The 24556-nt window shown below is 45.9% G+C and overlaps 2 protein-coding genes and 1 long non-coding RNA gene across 3 annotated transcripts in view; 1 reads left to right on the top strand and 2 right to left on the bottom strand.

Annotated features, from left to right (window-relative positions):
• Positions 1 to 24556, top strand: part of Csmd2 (CUB and Sushi multiple domains 2) — a 535187-nt gene that overhangs the window by 235046 nt on the left and 275585 nt on the right. The window contains exon 6 of the mRNA XM_070008973.1: positions 20964 to 21076. Coding sequence (XP_069865074.1) covers positions 20964 to 21076 — 113 coding nt within the window. The remainder of the gene's footprint in view (positions 1 to 20963; positions 21077 to 24556) is intronic.
• On the bottom strand, positions 2275 to 3019 carry Hmgb4 (high mobility group box 4). Its single transcript, XM_070008984.1, has one exon. The coding sequence runs from the start codon at positions 2886 to 2888 to the stop codon at positions 2301 to 2303; it is 588 nt and encodes a 195-aa protein (XP_069865085.1). The 5' UTR covers positions 2889 to 3019; the 3' UTR covers positions 2275 to 2300.
• LOC138818068 (uncharacterized) lies at positions 4725 to 11829 on the bottom strand. The gene is made up of 3 exons (XR_011368970.1): positions 11590 to 11829; positions 10728 to 10829; positions 4725 to 4924 (listed from the first exon to the last, which is right to left on the bottom strand). It is a non-coding gene; the product is annotated as an uncharacterized lncRNA (long non-coding RNA).

The raw sequence follows: 24556 nt of genomic DNA, 5'->3' as shown, positions 1-24556 counted from the left end.
TACAGTAGCCAGGGTTCCGGTAATAGCTTCTCTAGATGCATTACTTGAAGCCTCACAAGACTATGATCTTAGGGGCAGCCGAGACTTAGTTCTCATTGGATGGTTTATCAGGGAAGTGTCTGTGACCCGGTTCTGTAGTTGCCACATCCTTGTGTGCCTTGTGGGATGGAGAGCTTTCCGTTTTGGCTGGTGGCTGGTCTGAAGCCCCCTCAGCCACTGGACCTTCCCCACAGGTCCTCACCACATGGATGTTCCAAACTTTGGCTCATCCCATAGCAAGAACACTCTCTCGTGTGAGTTGGCCAACAAGTTGGAGTATTGTATGGAATTGCATAATCATCCTACCTCCTTTAACATTGGTTAGACCCAAGTAATTGATTTTGCCCGTATTTAACAGGAGATTAGACAGGGAGTGAATCCCAAGAGGACGGATCATAGACTAGCCAGTGTGTGTCCCCAGGTATTTGAGACTGCCAAATAAACTTTTACATGTGTCCCTAAAACAACCTGTACACCAGGCATGGTGTCTATTGAGGCTCAGAGGAAGGAGGAGTTGCCCAAAGCCTTGTTAGTAAAAGCTCAGAACCACTGTCACCACATCAAGTGAACATGTGTAAGCTTAGCAGCCTAAGGAGAGAGAATTGGGGTCTATGGGAAGCAGGGAAACAGGGAGAAAGAGGAGGAGGAGAAAGAGGAAAAGGAGGGAGGAGTAGTGGGGCTCCCTATGAGCCAGTGAGACTTAGGAAAAAGATGAGTGTGGGTTGCATTTTGAGAGAGAAAACTGAGGGCACTTAAGTCTGATGATCTCTGTTTTCTCAGTGAAGCAGAAAATGAGGGCCTCTCCTGAGAGGATGGAGGATGGACTGAAGCAGAATCAGAGCCAAGCTAGAATTAGCAGCTGTCGGCAACGGGGAATGAGGATCTTGCCAGCATGAGGAAGAGGTTGTCACCTACCTTGAGCCTGCTTCCTCTGTGAAGATTTGAGGGATGGGTTTGGTGGGTGGACCCACTCCTTCCCTATACTTTGTGTGTTCACGTTCATCCCCCCGTGGCTGCTAAGCTGTGCTTTATGTTTCAGAGGCTCCTCAATTCCTAGCAGAGGGCTTGGCATTTGCAAATCCTGAGTCTAGACCCAGGTTTCTAAATTATTCCAGGATACTACCTCTCATTCCTAAAGACGCATTTTCAATGTTCAAATGGGGAAGTTTTGAGAAACAGAAAAATCAGTTTAACATTTTGGCCACATCTTTTTGCCAGCCAGAGGCTACAAGAATTTCACAACATTTGATTTGGTCTTAGAATATTGTCTGAGAACAGAAATTTATCATCAGGTTGAAGAAAGTCTGACTCGACACATGTGGGCTCAACTTTGGCAAAATCTCTAGCATAATACATGCCAAGGGACTTAAGGCTATGAGAAGGCAAATGACAGCCCTGTGGGGTTAAGATCTCCTGATGGGACCAGCCTGGGTCACCTGACCTTATCTGAGCCAATTACTGTAGCCAGGGAGATTGTCCTATGACGCTTGGTCACAAAAGAGTCAAGCTGGGGGCTGGGAAGGTGACTCAGTGGTAGAGTGCATGCGGTTGAGTACTTGCCTTGCATGCATTGGGTTTGAAAAGAGAAAGCGGAAAGTGGCACTGTGGCCCAAGTGGTAGAGCGCTAGCCTTGAGCTGAAGAGCTGAGACACAGTGCCCAGACCTAGAGTTCAGGCCCCATGACCAGTCAGGCTAGTATGTTCAATGACATGTGTTACACTTTTAGCTATAGAAAAATAACACAGATTTGGAATTTTAGGTGGATGAAATTCCATCTAAATTCCAATTTTAGGTGGCTTCATCAGAGTAGCTAAGTCCTGCTGGAGGTTCAGTAGCTGGAACTACAGATATCCTGGATCCCTTAGGTCCAGCTGAACTCTTTCAGTGCCAGTGCTACTCAGGTTGAATTCCTCTTGGTGTCTTCTCTATTGGTCTTGTAATGGGAGCTTGAACCAACCCACTTCACCACACCCTCCACCCTCACCACATCTGGGCTTATGACTCCAAGAAGGATCCTCCAACCTAGATGACCACTTGACCAGCAGACAAGCAGATAGTCCTACCTCTATAACCCCCCCAACTCCAATCTTTACCCCTCTGCTCTGATCCCTTTGGGATCCCACTGGCCTTCTTCCCCAGAACCACCACTCCTCTATCAACCTTATCAACCACTTACTTCCCCAGTGCAGTGGTGATGCCTGCTCGAAAGTCACATACAAAGCAAGAGCCAGGTAATACGGTTCAATGGTATTTTATTATTTTCAAACCGGATCCACTCGCTTGTTGGGCTCAGTTCTCCCGCTACGCTGGTTCCTGGCTGACAGCCGGAAGTTCCTCTTCCTGCCACGGTGTTGTTGGCGGTAGGTGTTAACGTCCTCGAAGTACTTTGATCGTAGGACAGCGGCTCGCTGCTCATAGGGCTGCTTGTCCACATCTGTTGTTGTGGACCACATCTTCCCCATTGCCTTTGCCACCTGCACCACTGACCAGCCAGGATTCTCCTTCTTCAGCTGGGCATAGTGATCTTGGGAGAAGATTAGGAATGATGATGGAGGCCTTCTGGGTGCCTGGGGATCTTTCTTCTTTCTCCGTTTTTTCTTCTTGCCAATGTAATTCATCATCTCCTCCTGATATCGGGCTTTGTCGAGTTTGGCCAGGGCTTCATACTTGGCCTTTTCATTCTTTGAGATGGATCTCCATTTTTCCGAACATTTTCTAGAAAACTCTTTAAAGCCAAGGTAGGTATTAGGCTGCTGTTCCTTGAATTTGTTTCTGTAATTCAGAAAAAAGTGGATGTAAGATGAGACATTCGCCTTTGGCCTTAGTTGGCTTTCTTTTCCCATGTTCATAAAACCATGATTTTTTTTTCTGGCTTCAGTAACTTGGACAGCAAAGACTTCTGTCCCCACACCCCAGGAGCAATCTAGAAGGTGCTCTGCTTGCTGTGAAATTTTCTCCCTAAAGATCGGCAGTCCGGCAGTGCCTTTTATGTGGTAGTAACATTATTGGGTCAGAGAAAGGAAATTGTGACATTGCTCACAAACTGACCAATCCAGGTTAGCCTCTGTGGACATTTGCATATAGGGGCTCTGATTGGTTGGTCACTAGTAAGTCAGCTATAGGAGCAACCGCTTCCCCTGGGAATAATTCCCCTGGGGGCTTCCTGGAAGCAGTGGGCTTTTTTTTTTTCTTCTTCTCAGCTTTGGGGGCTTTAAAGCCCTCTGATGGGTCTTGCTTTCTTTGCAGTTAAGAATGTCAAGATGCAGCCTTACCCCTCCAAACAGGCTGGAAATAATGATTATGAGGAGGTGGATAGCTCTGGAGCTGTCATGATAAAATGTGAAGTCTTTCTGTTTTCCTTGAACAGTGGAAACTCATACTGTACAAAGGGTTTAGTAGTAACTCTAAAAATAATCAGCTGTGACAGCTGTGACTCCGTTCCTGTCAGGACAAAGTTGTCTAATTTAAAACCAGAGCACTTGGGCTACATGTCTCAAACCCTTCATTTCTCAGGAAGACATGTGAGGGAAAAGAGGGAAGAGAAACTTGAGGTTTTTCTTAATTACACTGGGTCTATTAAAATGTAAGGGCATTTCAAACATTAAGAAGCCTCCCAATTCCTTCAGAAAGGGTCCCCATGTCTTTAGGGTTAGAGCATGGAACTCTAACCATGATACTCCAATCATTTGGCTTCTGGCTTTTTGTGAATAGTCTACCAGTCTTCCAATTGGAGGGAAAAGCTGAGAACAGTCTCATCTGTAGGCCTTTGGACCCTGCAGTGAGTTTGCTTGTGTACGATTGGATTTAATACAACACAGTGGCTGATGGCATCAACACATTTATACAACTAGAAAACTGGATTTCATTAAAGAGGAACAAATTCAAGCTTGGTATGAGGATGCAAGCCGATAATCCCCCTACTCTGAAAGCTCAGGCAAGAGAACCATGAGTTCCAAGGCCAGCCAGGGATAGAGAGCAAAGCACAGCCCTAACTCAGAAAAACAATAAGAACAAGTGACAAGTTCACAGTCAAACAGCTACTAACCAGTGGGACTGTGTGGATTTTGAAAGCTGAGTGCCTGACTCTGGTCTGTGTTTGTCCTGCTCACAGGTTGCCTTGGGGAAAGACTTGGGGGAGCTGGGAGGCCAGATATATGGGCTGAAGGAAATACCCGAAATCACATCACGCCCCAGCTCCTTCCTTGGGGTCCTCGGATTGGCATCAGTTTTTGGCCTCTAGGAACCATATAAACTGATTCTAGTTTCCAGTCCTGAAGTCTAGCCCCAGTTCTGCCATAGAGTGGCACACTCCTCTTCCTCATGAGCCTGTGAATTCTCAAGCTAAGTGTCTGGGTTGGCCAGGGCAGCCCTCCAACAGGTGACTTGCTATAGTTTTTTGGTCTGTAAGATACCAGATGCCAATAGAGAATATCTGTATGTATGGGTGTATCTGAGGGTGTGACTGGGAAGGAGGTTCTGGATAATGGAAACAGGTTTATTTCAAAATTTACAAGCCTATGAAGCTTTCTTCACTCTGGTTCTTTCTCCCAAAGGACTGAAGGTTGGATTGCTTGTGTGTCCTCTTGTGCTGGGAACCCATTATGGTGGACATTTACCGGCCTGTGAAGCTTTCTTCACTCTCAGCTCTTTCTTCCAGGGGACTGACAGTTGGATTACCTTCAGTGTGTTGACTCAGACTGGGTTACTGGGCACAGTTCCTGCCTGAGATCAAAAGTCAGGACTGGAGGCAGATCTTTAGGTAGAGTCTATACGTCCTAATCACAGACGCAGTATGTCCAGTTTACTTGGCCTGTGTGCATAATCTTCCACCCGTCTAATGAGGATGAGATCTGAGGACCCGAGTTCCATGATGACTGTCATGAAACTGGCAGACAGAGAAGGAAGAGGAAGAGGGAGGAAGTTAGAGATAAAAGCTATGGAAGCCTATTGGTGTTTGTGCTGAACTAGTCACCTGAAGAGATGATCAGGAGGATGCCTTTGTCAGCTATATTTTGTACACCTTCCTTCCTCAGCTATGTGTGCTGGTGTCAATTTGCCCTTCCAGTTTCCCTCTGTGACCTTATCTTACTCCAGTATGCCCATGGAAGCTGACCCATGTGTATTCCCTCAGTGGCCCCATCCTCTTCTGCCTGGGCTGGTGACAGTTCCTTTCCTGGCTCTGAGTCCGCTGCCACTTCCCTATATCCTGTGACTTTCCTGTCCCCTGCCCCCGCCTTTTCAGGTGGCCTCTTTATTGAACATTTCTCAAATTATTCTGATTTCAGTTGCTGTTTAATGACTAGAGTACCTTACTGTGTCCATCTGCAGACCCAAGTGTGTGAAATCACATAGCCTGAAATGGCTTGCATGAGCAGTATCTGCTTAGACAGGGACATGGCAGGGCATTAGATCACCTCCAGTCAGTGGCATTGGGCTAGAGAGCCAAATAGTAAATACGTTAGCTTTCATGTCCACAGGGATTCTTTTGTGACTACTCCGCTCTGCCACTGTAGTTCCAAACTAGCTAGAGGACAGGTAAACACATGACTATAACTGTGTGTCAATAAAACTTTTTATTCATAAAACCAAGCTATAGGTTGTGGGTCCTAAATCTGTGAGCCTTGGTCTAAAGAGAAGAGTTTACTGCTTTTGAACATGGTGACTGCAACCTACAATAAAAATTTTATATTGTGACTCATTTTCATATATATGTATATGTGTGTGTATATATATATATATATATATATATATATCCAAGCTTACTATTCACCTAATGATTAATATGTTCCAGCCTCTAAGAGCATTGTGTGCTTATCAAATCAGATTCATGTAATCCTTGTAACAATCCTATCTGGGTGCTATTTTTACCCCCAGTGTAAGACACATATCTCAGAGAGGTCATGGAAACAAGCGAGGCAAGTTGGAACTGTTGGAGATTCAGAGAACCTTTTCCCATAGTGGCAGCATGGGAAAGGACAAGAGTCAAAGCTGTTGGCATGCCTCCTCCTGCAAGACTTGGAGATAAGAAAATGATAGAAGAGTTGTCTTTACACTGGAGGGTACCAACTAGATGAAGTGGCCAGCCACAGTCACTGGCATCACTAGCATCCCACACCCTCTTTCTATGATGCCATAATAAGAGCATCTCATCTTTCCATGTCCTTCTTAATCCAGTGCTAGTCCTGAAAAAGCACCTAGGGAAACCAGTAATCTGTGCTATGTAAGTCTCAAGGTGTGGAGAGAATTTGAAAGTGGACCAAGACTGCTGGAGGCAAATGAGCCTTGAAAACTACACATGACAGAGGTGCTAAATTGCCCCCACCAAAATGCACATGACTAGAAACCTGGGGAATTCTGAATAAACTTTCACACGGTTAATAGAACTGTGGCAATGTTGATTCTTAGCTGTGAAGTGTGTTCCTTGTTTATGTAAGACAGATTGGTTATAGGGCATCTGAATGAGGGGTGTATGTGTAATTTCAGAACTGTCTTTGCAAGTCTCTTATTTTAAAATTATACATTTTTGCCAGGTGTGATGGCACAACCTGTAATTCTAGTTATACTGGAGATGGAGATATGAGAATTTCAAAGCCAGTGGGGGAGTGGAAGGGAGGCTTAGCAAGATCTTATGTCCTCCCACCAAAACAAAACAACAACAACAAAAATAAAAACAGCTAGGTGTAGTTATCTGTTATCCAAGCTACTCATGGAGGCTGGACCCAGGCAAAAGTGAGATCCTGCCAGGTGCCAGTGGCTCGCCTGTAATCCTAGCTACTCAGGAGGCTGAGATCTGAGGATCGCAGTTCAAAGCCAGCCCCTGCAGGAAAGTCTGTGAGACTCTTATCTCCAATAAACCAGTAGAAAACCGGAAGTGGCGCTGAGGCTCAAGTGGTAGAGTGCTCGCCTTGACCTGAAGTGTGCAGTGACAGAACCCAAGCCCAGAGTTCAAGTCCCGTGACGGACCAAAAGAAAAGTGAGACACTATCTCAAAAGACACAGAAATAGAAAGGGCTATAACAAAGTGGTTTAAATTATAGCACTTAAAAAAAAACCCACAAAGGGATGGTAGAAAGATTTTTCAGATTTCCCAGCTGATAGTACTGTGCATCCAGAATTGAGACCTCCAGGAATCCAGGACCAGATTTTACCCTTGGCATAGCACTGTAGGGTTTCTCCAATCGGGGATTATGCTGAAATGATCTAAACTTTAAGAAATACCAGCGTGGGGCTGGGAAGGTGGCTCAGTGGTAGAGCGCTTGCCTTGCATGCTCAAGGCCCTGGGTTCGATTCCTCAGCACCACATAACCAAAAAGAAAAAAGCCAGAAGTGGCGCTGTGGCTCAAGAGGTAGAGCGCTAGCCTTGAGCTGAAGAGCTGAGGGACAGCGCTCAGGCCCAGAGTTCAGGCCCCACGACCGGACCCAAAAAAAAAAAAAAAGAAAAGAAAAGAAATCCAGCGTTCAGGCCACCACAAGAGCAAGAGCCAAAGCACCTGGTATGGGCCTTTGATCCTGGAGTCTTCCTACCCCTTCTGCCCCTCCCTAAGCAATATCTGTGATACGAACAATGGCTGTCCAGTGATTCCCACATCCTGAGCCCTGCACGCTGTGAAGTCTCCTGGCTAAAGATACTTTACAGGAGAGTGGACCCTTGGTTATCTAGATGGACCTCATGCCATCACTGGTCCTTGGCAAAGGAGTCAGAGAGTCACAAGAGATGACAGAAGGAGAGGAGTCAGGCATGGTGACTCATACCTGCAATCCCAGGTAATGGGAAAGCAGAGAAAGGGAAAATTAGCAAGAACCCTCATGTTTATGGTGATAGATAACTGTGATCCCAGCTATACAAGGAGACATAGGATTTCAGCTAAGGGCCTACTCCAGGCAAAACTATGAGACCCTACATGAAAAGCAGCTAAGGCAAAACGTGCTGGGGGTGTGGCTCCAAGTAGTAGAGCAGAGTGCCTGCCTAGTAAGTGTGAGGCCCTGAGTTCAAACCTCAGTACCACATACACACAAAATGAGAGGAGAGATTGGGAAATGGCACACAGCTGTTTATGAAGACAGACAGCCAACAAATGAAAATGGCTTTGAGAAGCTGGGAAAGACAAACAGAAGGGTTCTCCTGTAGAGCCCCCACAGGGGGCTTTGCCCTGCCAAGGTCTTGAACCTGGCCCAGGGAAGTGTCCACTTTGCAATTCTTACCTGCATATCAATAGATTTGTGTCAATTAACCAATTGAAACTGTAGTAATTTGATAAAGTAGCTGCAGGAAACTAGTGTGGGTCTTTCTTGTTCAGCTAGAGGTTGGCAACTTTCTATTCTTAACCCTGCCTGTGTGGATAAAGAGGAAAAGTCTATACCACCATTGATTAGATTCAATGAGGAGGCAGGGCAGGATTAGCTGTTTACCACATTCTTCTTCACAACACTCACTGTCACTAATTCCCTCTTTTGCTTAGCAGTTCACTCATTCATATTATTTTAATTCATTCTCTCATATTTTAGACAACAGCTGTGGAGTTGTGGCTCTACTGTGGCAGGGCAGGGTGACTCCTTCCCCAGTGGCAGGAGGAAGTGGGGTGTTAGAGTGGGGGGTGGCTGTGACTTCAGGAGCAGCTGAATTCTATTACACGTCTGCCTAGAAGATACAAGCCTAGGGGAGGGCAGGCCACAAGCAACCAGACCTACGCTTTTGGCCTTGACCTTAACCTAGGAGCTGATACTCAGATGAAACTAATAGTTCAGGAAAATGATGACCATGTAAGTATATTGTCCCTGGAAGCCTAGAGAGAGGGGGGATATTACTTTATCCAAGACCACACAGCTTCAAAGGTCTGACTTCTTGGTCCATGTGTTTAGTCACTACTGACAGCTTAGTCTTTCCCTTGACTAGATCCAGGGAGAGAAAGATGCCAAGAAGGAACAGGCCAAGTATTTCAGGAATTGTTAGGTGGAAAGAATATAAGTTGTCTAAATCTAAATGTCTAAAGGAATTCTGAACCAGGACAATTGGTTAATATCTTTAATCCTAGCTACTTAAGAGGCAGAGATCTGAGGGTCCACTCAAAGTCAGCCTAATACAGGAAAGTCCATAAGACTTATCTCCAACTAACCACCAAAAAAGCCAGAAGTAGAGCTGTGGTTCAAGTAGTAAAGCACTAGCCTGGAGCAAAAAAGTTAAGGAACATAACCCTGGTCCAGAGTTCCAGTCCCAGTAGCAGCACAAACAAATAAATTTGTTTTCTCATTTTGGTGATCTCTTTATGGATCTGATTAGTTTATTTGGTCTTGGGATGCTCTGAATTCGGCAGGTGGCTGATTGGCTATGCAGATGCACACAGCCTGGGTTTACTCCTAACAGCAGAGTCTGACCAGTGCACCCTGTAGGATGATGTTGTAGTGAACAGGAAATTGGACATGACTGGAAAGGGACAATTGTGGTAAGGAGCTTGCAAACCTGGTTACACAAATCTAGAAGACAAGCTTTGGGTTAATTATGTATTTTATCTAGATACCTCTCACAGGCCTTGACAGACCCATATTATTTGGCTGCAACTTAAATGATCATTCCGTCTAAGTGCTGAGTCTTCCAACCACAGTGGATATCTCTAGCACCCTCCATACTTTTGAACATACTCTTTCTTATAAAAATAATTCCCAATCCAGTCATGGGGTCCCTGAGGACCAAGCCTTTGGCTGGGGAAGTAAGCTACATTCCCCCAACTGGACCAGAGGTCTCCCATGGGCTTTTTACCAATTAGGACCAAAGTAAAAGATCGTTGTGTTCCCTTGAGTGAGGAAGCAAAGAGAATCGGGGAGCTATGAAGGCTGGCTGTGATTCAGCAGAGAGCAGACACCATTTGCAAAAGAGAGAGATACCAGCAGACAGGGCATGGGAGAAACAGAGACCCCAGTAACAACTGGGGTCCTGGTTCTGGGCTACCTGCAACCCTACTCTTCCTATCGTTTGGTTATAGCACCACTAACTTCTCCATTGCAAGCAGATAGGTCTTCTTCTACCTGAAACCAAACAGTAAGAAATTAATCCAGATGTTGTAGGGGCAAGCAATGTTAGGATATAGGAGCGCTCCTCCCATTTCTTCGTTCTCTCTTTCTCCTTCCTCTCTGTCTGGTGGCTCCAAAATACTGGTGGCAGCTCCTTTGGCTTGCCATTCTGGTTCAACATGCATAGCAATTTACATCATGGCCCTCACAGTACTGGAGAATGTTCTAGGTACCCATCGTGTGCCAAGCACTGCACTAGCACCATCTGTGTTCACCATCTAACTGAAACCACTATGAAGTGGGTGCTGCTCTTGTCTTTATTCAGTAGATGACCCAGAGCATGTCTGTTACTTTCCAAATTGAGCCAGAGAGCAAAGAAAAGGGGGCTGCTGAGTTTTGAGGCCATCAAGGAGCTGTTTCATCGTCATAGCTTCACCTTTAACCCCCACAGTTATCAAGTATCCGTGTGACTGTGGTGCAGAGTGAAGCCACCTAAGCTAGGTCACACAAAGGCCAGTGGGTGGTACAGGTGGGCTCAGAATCCAACTCTGTGACTCCAGGACCCTTGCTGGCCTCAGTGTGTATGAAGTATTTAACCCTCTCCCACCCTGCATTCTCCAGAGAGGCTTAGTCACTCACTTAGCCTCATGGGCCACAGAGTGGGAAACTGAAACTCAACTCACCATGGCATTTAGGTGGCAGGCAATCATGGCATGAGCAGCTCCTCAAAAGCCATCTGCAAACATTTCTTCTATAGTGGAGGTACTGTCCAGTACTGGAAGTAGCTGCAAGGCATGGCACTCTCCTTGGAAGGGGAAGTCCCTTCTCTGAGTGACATTGGTCAGTAAAGGCGGAAGAGGGGCAAGACTGAGGCCAGGAGGATAATATAGCAGCTACTATAGTTGGTACACTGAAGCATCCTATCCTTCTACCCAGCCATGGCCTGACTCCAGAATGGATACAGCTTTCTTATTTACCTAGAAAACTTACTCCAGGCTGCTCTGGGATCTGCTTAACCCCTTTCTACTCTGGAAGGAGGGCTCCAGGTACTGGTAAAAATCTCACCTTTGTCATCTTAGACCTTCACAACAGAGGAAATAGCTTATGTATCTGAGGCACCAACCATGCACCAGACATAGTACCATATACATTATACTCATGGGACACAGCTGTTCAGAGAATCGCATTGTACAGCTGAGGAACTAAGGCTTAGAAGTTATACTACATGTTCCACTCATATTATCTAAGAAACAATGGAGCCTGGGGGCAAATACAGAATTATGTTTGCCCTTAAACCCTTAACCTTTTACTACTACTGTTTGTAGAGTAACAAGACAGATAATGAGCTATACAGGAGCAACTCCACTTAGGCAGAAACCTGACCCAGTGAAGGGAAGGATTGTTAAGAGTATGCAATTGCTGTGGCTACCAGGCTCTGAAAGCCTGCACCCTGGCCCACGCTAGGGGGTGGGGGGAGAGGAGAGCAAGGAGTTTTGGCATCCTAGGGCCTGGGGGCTGCCATCCTGGATCTCAGGTATAACTCACAGCAATAGAGACTTGTCTGAGAGCAAGGCCCAGCTCACGAAGGGCTTAGAAGCTGGCCAGGACAGAGGTTGTTCTGACACCCTGTCCCAAACCAAACAGGCTAGAGGTAGACTAAGGCACAGGACAAGATGGAAGTGTGACAAGAAGGAGTAGAGAGGCACACAGGAGTCGCCAGGCCTGAAAGGTCTCGCTCAGCCCTTCTCTCCATCTAACAACCTCAACCCAGGGGCTTGTTCGCTGATTGGCTCAGTTTAAGTCATATGGCAATCCTGAGCCAATCAGCTGTGGCCTATGGATCACATGGTACACATGGCTGCCCTTTTTAGAGCTGTGGGTTGAGGGGGGGATATTGGTCTTCAGATTTCTCTTAAGTGCTCCCAAAAGAGGGGAACTGCCTGACTGAGGCTTGGAGACGAATAAAGGACAGAGATGGGAAATCCTCAAAAGGTTCCTGGAGGTCTACCACAAGTTCAGTGACCCAGAGGTTAGCACCCAGCGCCAGTTCCCATCTTCAGACCCATCCTAGCTGGTCACTTCCGTTTCCGGGTCATAGTTTCTCCTTCAGGCCGGATGCACTTTACCTGTCAGCCCTGGGGTCCGGCACAGAGCCTGGCATGGAAGCAGGCCGACACCCCACACAAATTTCTCAGTGGGCCACCTCGGCCACATACAAGATCCAGTAATGACAAAGCCTTCACCTCTGTGGCAGGCAGGCGCATCCAGTGTCCTGTCCTTCAGTGCTCCAGCCTGACACACAGAGCCATGCGTCTGGACGAAGAACATTTGGCTGGCATGGTTTGCAGGGATTCCTGGAGCTAACAATTAGCTAAGTAGGAAAGAGCACTGATGGTTTGTCGAGTTTATTGACTTGCCTCTGGAAAAAGGGAAACATTTACTCTACCTTGGCTACAGACCTTTTTGCTGCTGCCATGGGTAAGTCTATATTTGAAGAGTCCCCAAGGAAGGTACTAGTAGCTTTAAAGTGAAGGGGAGGAGGGTTCATCCAGGCCGAGGGACAAGGACGGAGGAAGCACGTGTCTTCCTGATATGACTGGGGCTTGCCCTGGGAAAGTAGGATGCAGCCAGTAGGCATGATGTATGCCCTCTGCTCCCTCATTCATTCCTGCACCCAGCCAGTCATTGCTTCTGCCAGTGAATAAGATTTCCCTTATGCAGGCACTCTGCAAGGTACCAAGGAAGAAAGGAGGAGGGAGAAAGAACAGCTGTGAGCCAGTATGTGAGGCAGGTCCAGGCATTGCACACAAGACACAAGCAAGCTAAGGGGAGCCAGTGACTGAGTCACCAGAAGAATGAGAGAAAGGAACTAGATAAAGGGTGGAGCAGCTACAAGTGAAAAGGGAGAATTCATCATGGAGGACAGTTCTTGATTATTCTCCAAACAGGGACTGCTGGGATTCACACACCATGGGGTATTAGACCTAAAAAACTGAAGTCATTCTTAAGTCTAAGATTGGAAGATTAATCAATTTGTCCCCAAACTCCCATTTTAGAGGGAATATAATTATAAAAGCAGTGGTAAAGGACTACTGTTTGCTCTTTTTTTTTTTTTTTTGATCTGTTGTGGGACTTGAACTCTGGGCCTAGGCACTGATGAGCACCCTACTACTGAGCCACAGTGCCACTTCAGGTCTTCTTAGTGGTTTGTTGGAGATAAGAGTCTCACAGAGTTTTCTGCCGGTGCTGGCTTTGAACAGCAATCCTCAGATCTCAGCCTCCTGAGTAACTAGGATTTCAGGCATGAGCCACCTGCACCCGGTTCTGTTTGCTCATTTTGTGCTTATTTGCTGGTTTACTTATTTTTGGTGTTCATACTGGGGCTGGAACTCAGGGCATCACACTCTTGCTTGGCTTTTTCTGCTCAAAGCTCACACTCTACCCTTTGAGCCACATTTCTACTTCCAGCTTTTTGCTGCTTAATTGAAGAGTCTCTGAGATTTATATGCCAGGCCTGGCTTCAAATCTTGATCTTCAGATTTCAGCCCCTTGAGCAGTGAGGATTACAGGTGTGAGCCACCAGTGCCAGGCTCATTTTGTTTCTTCATCCGTTCACAAAGCAGGTTTGACAAAAGTGTCCTGCAGCCATCATCTCTACAACAGCTCACTGTGGCCTCAGTGGATCATTCTTTCTAGCACCCATGACCTCCCTGCCAGCAGGCCTGCTCCCACTCCCCACCGCAGCGCCCGTACACTTCAGCTCTCTCCAGCTGAGTCTTGCACGTTCAGAGAATCGGTTGGGTTTGTTGCCAGTTCTCCCCAGTGCCAGTCATACTTGTTATTGTAATTATGTGATTTAAATTAAACATCACATAAACTGATGAAATATGAGTGTGAAAAGGAGCAGAGCTTCAGCTACGGAAGCTCAATGGAATGCTTTGGAATGCCTCCACGAAGGAGAGTTTCTAAAAAAGAATCATTTCCTATATATTAGGTGTGAGTGAAAGAGAGCACTGGGTCCCACTGGGTAAGGTCCCTGGGACAGATAGCCTAGGATATGCATATCCCTAGTGCCTAGTGCAGGGCCTAGAGGGCTGAAGCTCTTGAATGACAGTATTGGTGTAATTTATGAAAGATAAACAGTGCAGAGACTAGTCAGAGGAAGGGCCTTGGTCCTGCTTTAAATTGCCAATTAAGAGGATGCTTAAATATTTTATAATGTAATGAAACGTTTAAGTTATGTGTGTGTCCTTTTTATAATTCCCTACTTAGAAATTAAGTTTTCATATATTAACTAACTGCATCCTCTGTGAAACTTCTGTGATGGGGCAGCTAAGTTTGTCCTGGAAAGTGCCAGAAAATAAATAATTCTAGCATTACAAGGCATTGTTTCTGGCATAAAAGCAATTCTGCCACTGTACTAGGAGCAGGCGTGTTTGTGGCCTCGTGAAGCATTGTTTATAGAAACAGGCTTCTAGGCATGATGTGTCAACCCCTGGCCTGTGGCATTGATGTGTCCTCTGCACACAACACCTGGAAGTACAGAATCACAGAAGCTCCCATTCTAGCTGGGGAGATGGCCACATCAAAAGATCATTATAGAACTGGGAATCATGATACACACCTATAATTTGAGTTGTTCAGGAGGCAGAGACCAGGAGGATCATAGTTCCAGGCCAGTCCAGAAAACAGTTACCAGGATTTCATCTTCATCAGTAAGCCAAGCCTAATGTTTCAAACATTTGGGCCTAGCTACGCGGGAAGGATAATCGGTAGGATGATTGAGATCCAAGGCTAACTCTGGGAAAAAATATAAAACCCATCTAAAAAATGAATAGAGCAAGAAGGGTTTGTGTGGCTCACAGGGTACAGTACCTATCTAGAAAAAAAAATATTATGATATGCTCTGGACAATGACAGGTATATGTCCAGAGTACAGAAGAGATACATTAGGAAAGAGAGGGAAAATCAGAGGACAGCTTTGTAGGTTTCCAGGTCAAAAGAACTGGAGGCACAAAGTCATGGCAGCTTGTTGTGTCCCAGGATAGAGAAGCTACTCTGGAGCTGTCACTGGGAGGAAGACATTTAACGTCCGTACTGTATTCTAGGGAACCCACTAGCTTGCCACTCGGCTATATTTCCATCAAGGCAGTAAAGAATCCAGTCTCTTCAGTGTGGAAGATATATGGGAAGTTGTAGACTGGTCAGAAGGCCATCTCTACAGGCCCAGTAAAAAAAGTGACATGGTCATGACTCGGTCACACCTGGCTATGGAGTGTAGGAGAGGGCCAAAGGTGATGCTAGAGCTGGGTGCCTGGGAAAAAGTGTGGACAATGGAGAGAAGGGCTGTTAACCAGCGGTGGGGGTCGGGGAAGAGGTGCTTCAGCTTATTCACAGTAACAGGACCTTTAGATGCTAGGCAGCTGGAAATAGCTCTGGCCTCTTAGAGCTACCTACATAACGTGGAGTACAGTGGGAGAAATGGGGAGAAATCCCTGGTGGGATGGGCATGTGGTCTTTCAAAAAATAAGGCTGGAGCAATCCAGTTCCTAGATAGACTGGTACTCCTTACAGGCACTTACCCTGTTTTGGGAAGATATGAAATATGGGATTGTGTGTGTGTGTGTGTGTGTGTGTGTGTGTGTGTGTGTGTGTGTGTGTGTGTGTGTGTGTGTGTGTGTGTGTGTGTGTGTGTGTGTGTGTGTGTGTGTGTGTGTGTGTGTGTGTGTGTGTGTTGTAGTGAGGGACTTGTCTCTTCCTTGGCTTTTTCACTCAAGGCTCGGACCATACCACTTGAACTACACCTCTTCCAGCCTTTTAATGGTTAATTTGAGATAAGACTTTCTCAGGGGCCGGGTAGGTAGCTCAGTGGTAGAGCACTTGCCTTCCATGCATGAGGCCCTAGGTTCCATTCCTCAGCACCACTTAAGCAAAAAGAAAAAAGCCAGAAGTGGCACTGTGGCTCAAGTGGTAGAGCACTAGCCTTGAGCTAAAGAGCTGAGGGACAGCGACCAGGCCCAGAGTTCAGGCCCCACGACCGGACCCCCTCCCCCTCCCAAAAAAAGGAATCTCTCAGATTTTTCTTCTAAGACTGCCTTTGAACTGTCATCTACAGATCTCAGTATAGAGTAGCTAGGATTACAGCTGTGAACCACCAGCACCAACTGTCATGTGATGGTTTTGACCTAATGAGTCCTAGGAATTTGTTAAATGGAAAAGAACTTATGAGAAGTAATTCTCATGAGCTTGGATGTGAAGGCCCAGCCAAGCAGCAACTTTGGGGATGATAGATGAAGGCCAAGGTTCAGCCTGCCACACGTAGTGTGGCACCTTTTGGCATCACTGACCAAGACATTTCTAGGCTTTCTCTGGTTGCATCATGTCAATGTGACTTCTCCATCCCTCATAGCAGGTGTGAGTGGCAGACACAGGAAGTAGAGATAGGGTCACACATACTTCCAGTATCCCACACTATCCCAAGCCAGCCCTGGGGATAGAGAGATGGTTTGTGCTCCTGACTAAAGTATAGGAAAGCATCATCTCACAGCTGGGCTGTCCACAAACCATGCTGTGGAGGTCCTGCTTGTCCTCAGAAGGCATACTGGGATTATAGGACCAAGAGGCATTGCAGGCTACACCGAGGGAGATGGCTGCTGAACCGGAAGACAACAGGCTTCACAGAGAGTCCCAGCTCCACACTCAACAGGATGTTGAATGAATGTGCTTGGTGAGCAGCTGAATGTATATCCCAGAGGATGCTGGCATCTAAACCAACCTCTTCTTTCAGCTGCCAGTCAGGCAGCTGTCCCTTGACATCATTGTCACTATGGTAGTGGGGTTTCTTTGGGAACCCCAACATCCTCACTGCACAGAAGTTTCTAGAAAGAAATGTTCTCCGAGACCTCTACTCTGAGCTCTTCTATTACCAAGAGAAAGGCATAGAGCTTTCTGCAGAGCAACTGAAAGCCACTTTCCCACAATCAACTACATGCATTAAAGGGAGGGATTTTTTTTCTGTTCTCCTCAAGCCAGATTCCATTAATGAAGCCCCATTTAACAGAAGTCAATTTACCAAAAAGAAAAAAAATTGAGTGTAATTGCTTAAATACATTTTATGTTGCAGTGCAAGCAGCAATTTACTGGGCAAACTTGGAATTCCCTAGGCCCCCCCAGAGTGAAGTTAATGTGGACATAAAGATTTGTGCTCCTCTACTTTAATTATGATTCTGAGAAGGATCCTGGGGGGAGGGTAGGAGGAAAAGTAACAGGATAGAATTCATTCCAACCTGTACTACTACATGGATTGATATTCTAACATGATGACTCTGGATGGGATGGCAAAGGTTTGAATCTTAGCTTGAGTAAATTTCCTTACCTCTCTGTGTGGCCAGTTGACTCAACGAAAAAGAGCATAAAGAGCAAACTGTACAAAGGCAGAGAAGCATAGGGGAGCAATGTGCTCTTCCATTTGATGTGTGTGTGTATATGTGTATGTGTATGTGTGTGTGTATACATGTGCGTTCATGCACATGTGTGCACATGCATTCAGGATGAAAAGGCAGGCAAGAGTCAGACCAGGAAGGCTCCACTGACAGGATAAGGGGCAAGAAGGGAAGGATCAAGGGAGTTGGAGGCCAAAGACCTGTGTATCATGGCAAGGTCTTTTATTCTGAGGACTAGAGCCATTGAAGGTTTGTTTCATTTTTCTTTTAAAGTATAACTTAAATAAAACTGCTTGTTGTAAATGCACAGTTCTTTGAGCTTGGACACATGTATCCATCCCATGTAGTTAATATCTCATTTAAGGTGGAACATTTCTATTAAGTATGATAGTGTATGCTTGTAATCCCAGCTATGTAGAGAGCAGAGCTTCCCAACCTGAGGCCAGCTCATCAAAAAGCCTGAGACACTATCTGAAAAATAAGACAAAAAAGGGTTGAAGGTGTGGCTCACATGGTACAGCACCAGCCTAACAAGTGTGAGGCCCTGATTTCAAATTCAAGTGGCACCAAAAATATTTGCTAAAAAAATGCTAAGGAACATATTATTATTCCCTTATTCTTCCTAGCCAGACACTTCCCATATTCTTGTGTCACCCCAGCTTTGGTGACCAGGAGTCTGCTGCCTCACCAATCTCCTGAATGAATCACAGTTGCACTCAGACCGCACAGCCTGGAACTCCTCACAGGGTAGTTTGGCCTATTATTGAAGGGGTTAGATGAAGAGCTCTCCTCCATGCAGGTGCCCAATGCTTACATAGACCAAGGAAACTCCGAACACCACTCAGGGGTCTTGAGTCTTTTTTCTACACCAAATAAAGAGTTTAAGGCAGGAAAAGTGGGAATAGAGGCAAAGTTTGAGTTTGAAAGTGAGAGTAAGGTGCCAGGGGAACTAAAGAAAGCCTCTTAGCTCCTAGTAGGTTGGTAGTAGTCCCCAGCTAGGACTCCCACTGGGAGGGACACATTGTGCCATATGAAGTTCTGTCCATTTGCTTTCAGGAAGAGGAGGAGGAGGAGGAGGAGGACTACATTGACAAGGAAAGACTTCTTGGTACAGAGTGAGAACTGAGACCTGGAAATCAGTAGCCCATTGTAAGATTTTCAGTGTCCCCCTTTTATATCCCTTTGGGTGAGTTTCAGCTATTGTGGCTTTTGGTTGGGTCACTATCCACCTCCTCACTCCAAAGAGAGGGGCACCTGTCTCCTGCCCCAAGGTCATCAGGGGACTTTGCCTTCTGTCAAGGCTGTTACCTGTTTCCCAGAGTCTTCAGGAAGAGGCAGGGGTATTGTCTCCACCAGGCCACTATCTCTATCTACCTACTCTTTCCCTTTCTGCCTGTCTCTCACTCTCAACACTTAACCAATGGCACCTGGGTGGCACAGAGCCCTGTATTCTGGAGTCAGGAAAGTGAACATGGCAGGATTCCTGGAAAGGCTCAAGGTGAGGGAGAAAGTACAGCAAGTTAAAGCAATCAATTCCTCCCTCTGACTTCCAGTTACCATCTTGGGCATTAACCTCACCTTGCTTCTGAGACCCTGTCCTCTCCTCTTATTCCATTTTGCAATAAGGAGTTTTGGTTCTGAATTATTCAGGTAAATTCTCCCTTCTTCTACTTCCTTATGTAAATAGCCTACAAGCTTTGTCACTAAAATGGAATTGAATTTGGCCTGGAGTAAAAAAAAAAAAAAGCCCACAATACCATTTGAGGCACCTTAGAAAACTTAAGTGACTCACCCCGTAATAAACTATCTTAACTGGGGGGAGCTGGTGAAATACAGTAATTAGTTTCTGTAATAGTTCTTTCAGAGCAGAGCAGTCTGGGTTATATGCCTAGAGTTTTCTTTGTGTCAGCATTTTCATTAGAGTAAAAATTCCATGTTGCAGGGTATTAAAGCTCCTTGGTTAACTCTTTTGTTTAATGCATATTTATGAAGAGCCACTGTGCTGGACCTCTGATATGTGCCCTCCCTGTCCTCCCTCTTTGCCCTCTCCTTCCAGCTCTGTGCCTTGGGAAACTTAACCTTTAAGTTAAGTTAAGTTAAGAATCTCTTTACTTGTGTCTACCAATTGGATAATTCAACAGAAACACCCATAAGAGATTGGAGGAGAGGAAAAAGTTAGTTTTGGATATACATTCCTTGCTCCCTCTTGGTTAGTTTTTCACAAACAAGCTATGCCATTGGCCATGCAGTTATACATTCTAGGATCTTGCCTCTTCTTCTCTCCAGGAGGGTGAGTGGTAACAAGCCGACCTGTTACCACCCATCCCTGGTGATGTCCTCCAGAGCCTGGGAACATCCCCAACAGTTTGCTTTGCCAGGCACCATGGGAGGATCTGCTGTGGGTTTTTATCTCAGTGAATCTTTGCAGCCTTTCAAAGGAAAGGTGGCTCTTGTGTACATGTATAGTAAGGTTGCTGAGCTGTAGAGGGTTGAGGTGATTTTTCCTGAGCATGCACAGCTGACCCCTCCAGGACGTGCACTTCCTCATTGCTTGCCCAAAGATGATCACATCTGGATGGCTACATTGTATTTGGAACAAACCCCTTGCTTGCACCGTGTGGGGAAGAAAGTTGTATGCAGTGTGTTAATATGTGCTGAATTCTGAGCCTGTTCTCTTGTTTCTGCGTACTCAGCACTGGTGCTCTTATTTTAGAATGAATCACAAAGCAAACTTATAGTTTGACATAATAAAGACATGAAAGCCAAAACACTTGGTGGGTGGTGTGCCTAAGGGAGGAGAAAAGATGAATGGAGAGAGAAGAAGGACTTGTGAATACAGTCTCATAATATTCCATGTACATATGTGAAAATGGAGCCAGGCAACTGGAGGGCCCAGGGTTGGGAAAGATGGGGGAGAGTGTTGGAAGGGTGAGATTGGCCAAGAGGCAGCGTACTCATCAACTGATTTGTTGACCCGAAACACTGTTGTGCAACTACTTGAAGATAACAATAATTTTATATAATTAATAAAAATCACAGGTCTGAGGCAACAGTGAGGAGACCTGTGTCTTCATCTTCAAGGCTCAGTAGAAAGGCTTTCCTGGGACAGCGATACCCCTGGTGCTACCTGGAGTCCTCCTAGGTACCCAGATGAGGCAGGAGAAAAGGTAGTGGATAAGAATGTTCCAGAAAGATGAGGCCAAAACCAAGCAAAAGAAGCAAGTATACAGAACTTAGTTCCTCTTGACTGCCAGTTGTATGACCTACTGTCCTTTTTCTCTCATGGCACCCTGGGTGACCCTGAGCAACTGGAGTGAACTCTTGTGTGACTGGAGGGGCCCCAGGGCAGCACAGCCCTGGCTTCTGCCTCAGGCCTGAGCAGTGGCTGACGTACCATGGAGTGGGGGAAACTACTAGATGTCTAGTGCCTGTCTGCCAGACACTGCTCCCTGACCTGTCTGTCTCCTGTCTCCACAGGTTCACTGGAGCCAGCCTCCCAGCCCCTGTTATCAGCAGTAAGAACTGGCTGAGGCTGCACTTCACATCAGATGGCAACCATCGGCAGCGTGGATTCAGTGCTCAGTATCAAGGTAGGTGGGTCCTGGGGCTAAGGCTTCCTCTGCAGGAGGCAGACGCAGCACTAGGTGACACAGACTAGGATCCTGTGTGGCTTTGGGGCACCCTTGCCTTTAGCCTGCTCCAGTTTTCAGACTCTCAGATCTTGACACCTGAATCTGCACCTGCCTGTGGGGTCCTTTGTCCCAGATAACCTGCCCCTTGTCAGGTGAGCTTAATTGTAATAGGACTCTGGAAGCACCTTCCAGGGACCAGTGCTTGGCATTTGATAGACATTATTACCTGTAACCCCAAGCATTACCCCTGAGGTAGGTTTCCCACTACCCCCACTTTCCAGACAAGGAAACTGAGGCTAAAAGAAGGTAAGCCTGCTTCCATGGCTACCTGCACTACCTGAGCCAGAGCCAGAGCCACCCTGCCAGCCAGCCATGCTAAGCTAGGAAGCATCTCCCATCTCTCCACTTTTCAGTCTTTCTACAACAGGAGTACTCACAGACACAGGCAGAAATCACATGAAGGACCATCCTGCCTTCCATGCTCAGATCTGAAAGAACTGTCTAGTGGTCAGAGCTAGATCAGCAGGTGGACATCCCAGGGAAGAGCCACCTGTAAGGAAGGAGGGGCTTAACCTGGCAGGCAGGAGCTCCATCCCCGAGGGTTCAACTTCAGTGGCCGCATGGGAGGAAGACCTTCCTTTCAACCTTGAGTTTATTCTAAGTACTCAAAATGTATAAACATGGAGGCTGGCCTCATGATGTGCTCGTTAAGTCCTCATTATTACCAATCACAAATTGATGTTCATTTTAATAGACTCGGCAATGCACTTACATTGTGTACATATTACGTCTAAGGTCCTCTGCGAGGCTCTGGGGCTTCAAGGCCAGGTACTAGCTAGCTCCTCCTGGAGGCAGCTCAGCCCCTCCCCTAGCTCTCTGGGGCCAGGCTCCGTGGCTGGAATCCAAGATAACAGCTGCAGTAAGGGCAGAGGCATTATCTCAAAATCCAGGCCTCTTAGGACTCTCATTTAACTAGCTTAGCATAGTAGGACACCTTAGAGAAACGTAAACAATAAGAAGAGACCCACTCGGTCTAAAGCCTGGCCCCATAGTGTCGGTGGTAGCATCTTGCTTCTCTTGCACTGGGCCGTTGTGTGCAGGAAGTACCTGTCTCAATCTTGATGCTGTGTTTTACAGAATAGAAAATCAGAGCTGAACGTTATAATTTCTTCTGATTAAATAAGTGCTGGCTGTGTCTAATTCTCGCAGTTCCCGAGGACCCATTTGTCATTGTAGTAGGTTACAGTTTGATGCCAAGAACAGTAACAGGAGCACAGACCAAGCAGTCTCTAGATCACACACAGACTGAACCCCGACTACATGCCATGCTCTGTGCATTTTCCCTGTGTCCATTGTTTCCTCCTTTCTCCCCACAGCAGAGTGACATGTGGGCTTTGGGTCTCATTTTTTTTCAGCTGAGCTCAGAGAGGTTATGTAATAGCCCAAGATCACACAGCTCATAAGTGATGAATTGTGAATTCATTTACAAGCCAATGCAAGTTTCTTGGTAAAGTTACAGGGACTTTGTTTTGTCATGGTGCTTAGGGTATCTTCCAATTATTTGACCAATTAATCTGTTTTGTTAATCTCACTCTGCCATAATAGATATATGTTTATAATATGTTTATGAATTATCATATGTATCATTAAATATATTATGTATTATGTAATACATAATGCATTTACATGTATATACATATATAATAATCATACTACATATTATAGAATATATATTAAAATGCTTATTTTATGTTCTACCTTACAGTAGCTAATATATGTTACACATTGTTATATGTCTTGTAGAATATATGATACAACATATAATATATCTTATAAAATATGTGACACTATATAACATATCTTATAGAATACAAAATGTGATATATAACATCTGGTGTTATATATCTTATAGGAAATATAATATTTAATAACCCATAATTCAGGGGCTAGCCCAGTTGTGGGTACTTGCACTTCGGGCTTCACCCATCCTAACTGGAGTTATGTGAAGCAGGTATATTGTTGACCCCATTTTATAGGGGAGGGAGAAGAGGGGGCCACAGGCCCAGGTAGCAATAACAGTGTGTTGAGTGTGGGGATTTTGAAACCTGGTATTGTTAGTATGGCTCTGAACTGCCTCATTAGTGTTAGTGTGTCAATACATGATTATCCCCAGGGACATGCTTCTTCTAGTATTTCCCCACCAGGTACATGGTGCAAACACGCCTGGAAGACTCCAGGAAGCTGGGTTCCTTCACCCCAGCACTGTGCACGTGGAGGGCTGCACACTTCACCACTTTAGTTAAAGAGGGATCGGTGAAGGGACAGTTTCCAGAGTTGAGGGCGTAGTGGAACTCAAGAGACCATGAGGTCCCTTTCCCCCAGGGACTGACAGCAGGGTGGCTGGCTTAAGGATGCTGTGGAGTATCTGGATCCATGAAGAGGGAGTCCCTGGTAGACCCGTAAAGCTATTGCTAACCTACTGTGTGCAGAGGAAGGGACAGAAAATCAGTAGCTAGTGTGTGGTGAGGGGTCCCAGTGGTCAGTGACCTGAGCCCCACTCCCACCAGTATGCGGTGCCTCCCATCTCCAGCCCAATCAGAAGCCAGGACCACCTGCAATGGCCCCTGGAAGCCCAGTGGGAGTTACCAAAGGCTCGCCCACCCTCTGGTCATTCACAGAGGTCAGCCAGGTTAGGCACAGAGCAGGACAAAAAGTCTAAAAAAAGGAAGTGGCGCTGTGACTCAAGTGGTAGAGCCCTCGCCTTGAGTTGAAGAGTGCAGGGACTGGGCCCAAGCCCAGAGTTCAAGCCCCACAACTGACCAAAAACAAACAAACAAAAAGTCTGAAGAAAGTCCCTAGCTAGGCAGAAGAATCATCAGCTTAGGATTGGCTTCACTAGTGCTCAGCCTTTGGTCATTAGACTCCAGTGATTTATGGCCCTTCACAGCTCATAATTACCAACCCCTAATTCTATTGATGGATTGTTTTTCCCTCTGGGAAACAAAAACCTAAGTCATTTTTTGTTTTTTGTTTTTTGTTTTAAGGATAAGTAACCCATAACATGTTACATTCCATTCTTGTGTTCGTCCAATGAGGGCTATTCTGGTGCACACCAGAATAGAGAGTCTGAGCTTGGGCCAAACGGAGTCAGCTATTGAATTCTATGCAACAGCATGAGACAAACATGATCAGTTTCATGTCTTTCTCAAACAAGATAGCTACTAAAGAGGGGCAGACTAAACTGACTAACTTCTACACAGCATGGAGTTGGGACCTTATTAAAAGTCCTAGAACTAGAGATAAAGGAGCAGTTAGTTTTACTAGAGAGAATTAAAGAAAGCCGAAAACAGAAGAGAAGAGAAGAAAAAAAGCTGGGCACTGTGACTCATAACTGTAATCTTGAAGACTGAGTTTCAGAGCTAGCCGGGGAAGGAAAGT

The sequence above is a fragment of the Dipodomys merriami genome, unplaced genomic scaffold, assembly GCF_024711535.1.
Source record: "Dipodomys merriami isolate MVZ:Mamm:240054 unplaced genomic scaffold, mDipMer1.0.p SCAF_71, whole genome shotgun sequence".
In the NCBI taxonomy this organism is placed as follows: Eukaryota; Metazoa; Chordata; class Mammalia; order Rodentia; family Heteromyidae; genus Dipodomys; species Dipodomys merriami.
This window is presented reverse-complemented; position numbering and strand designations above follow the sequence as displayed.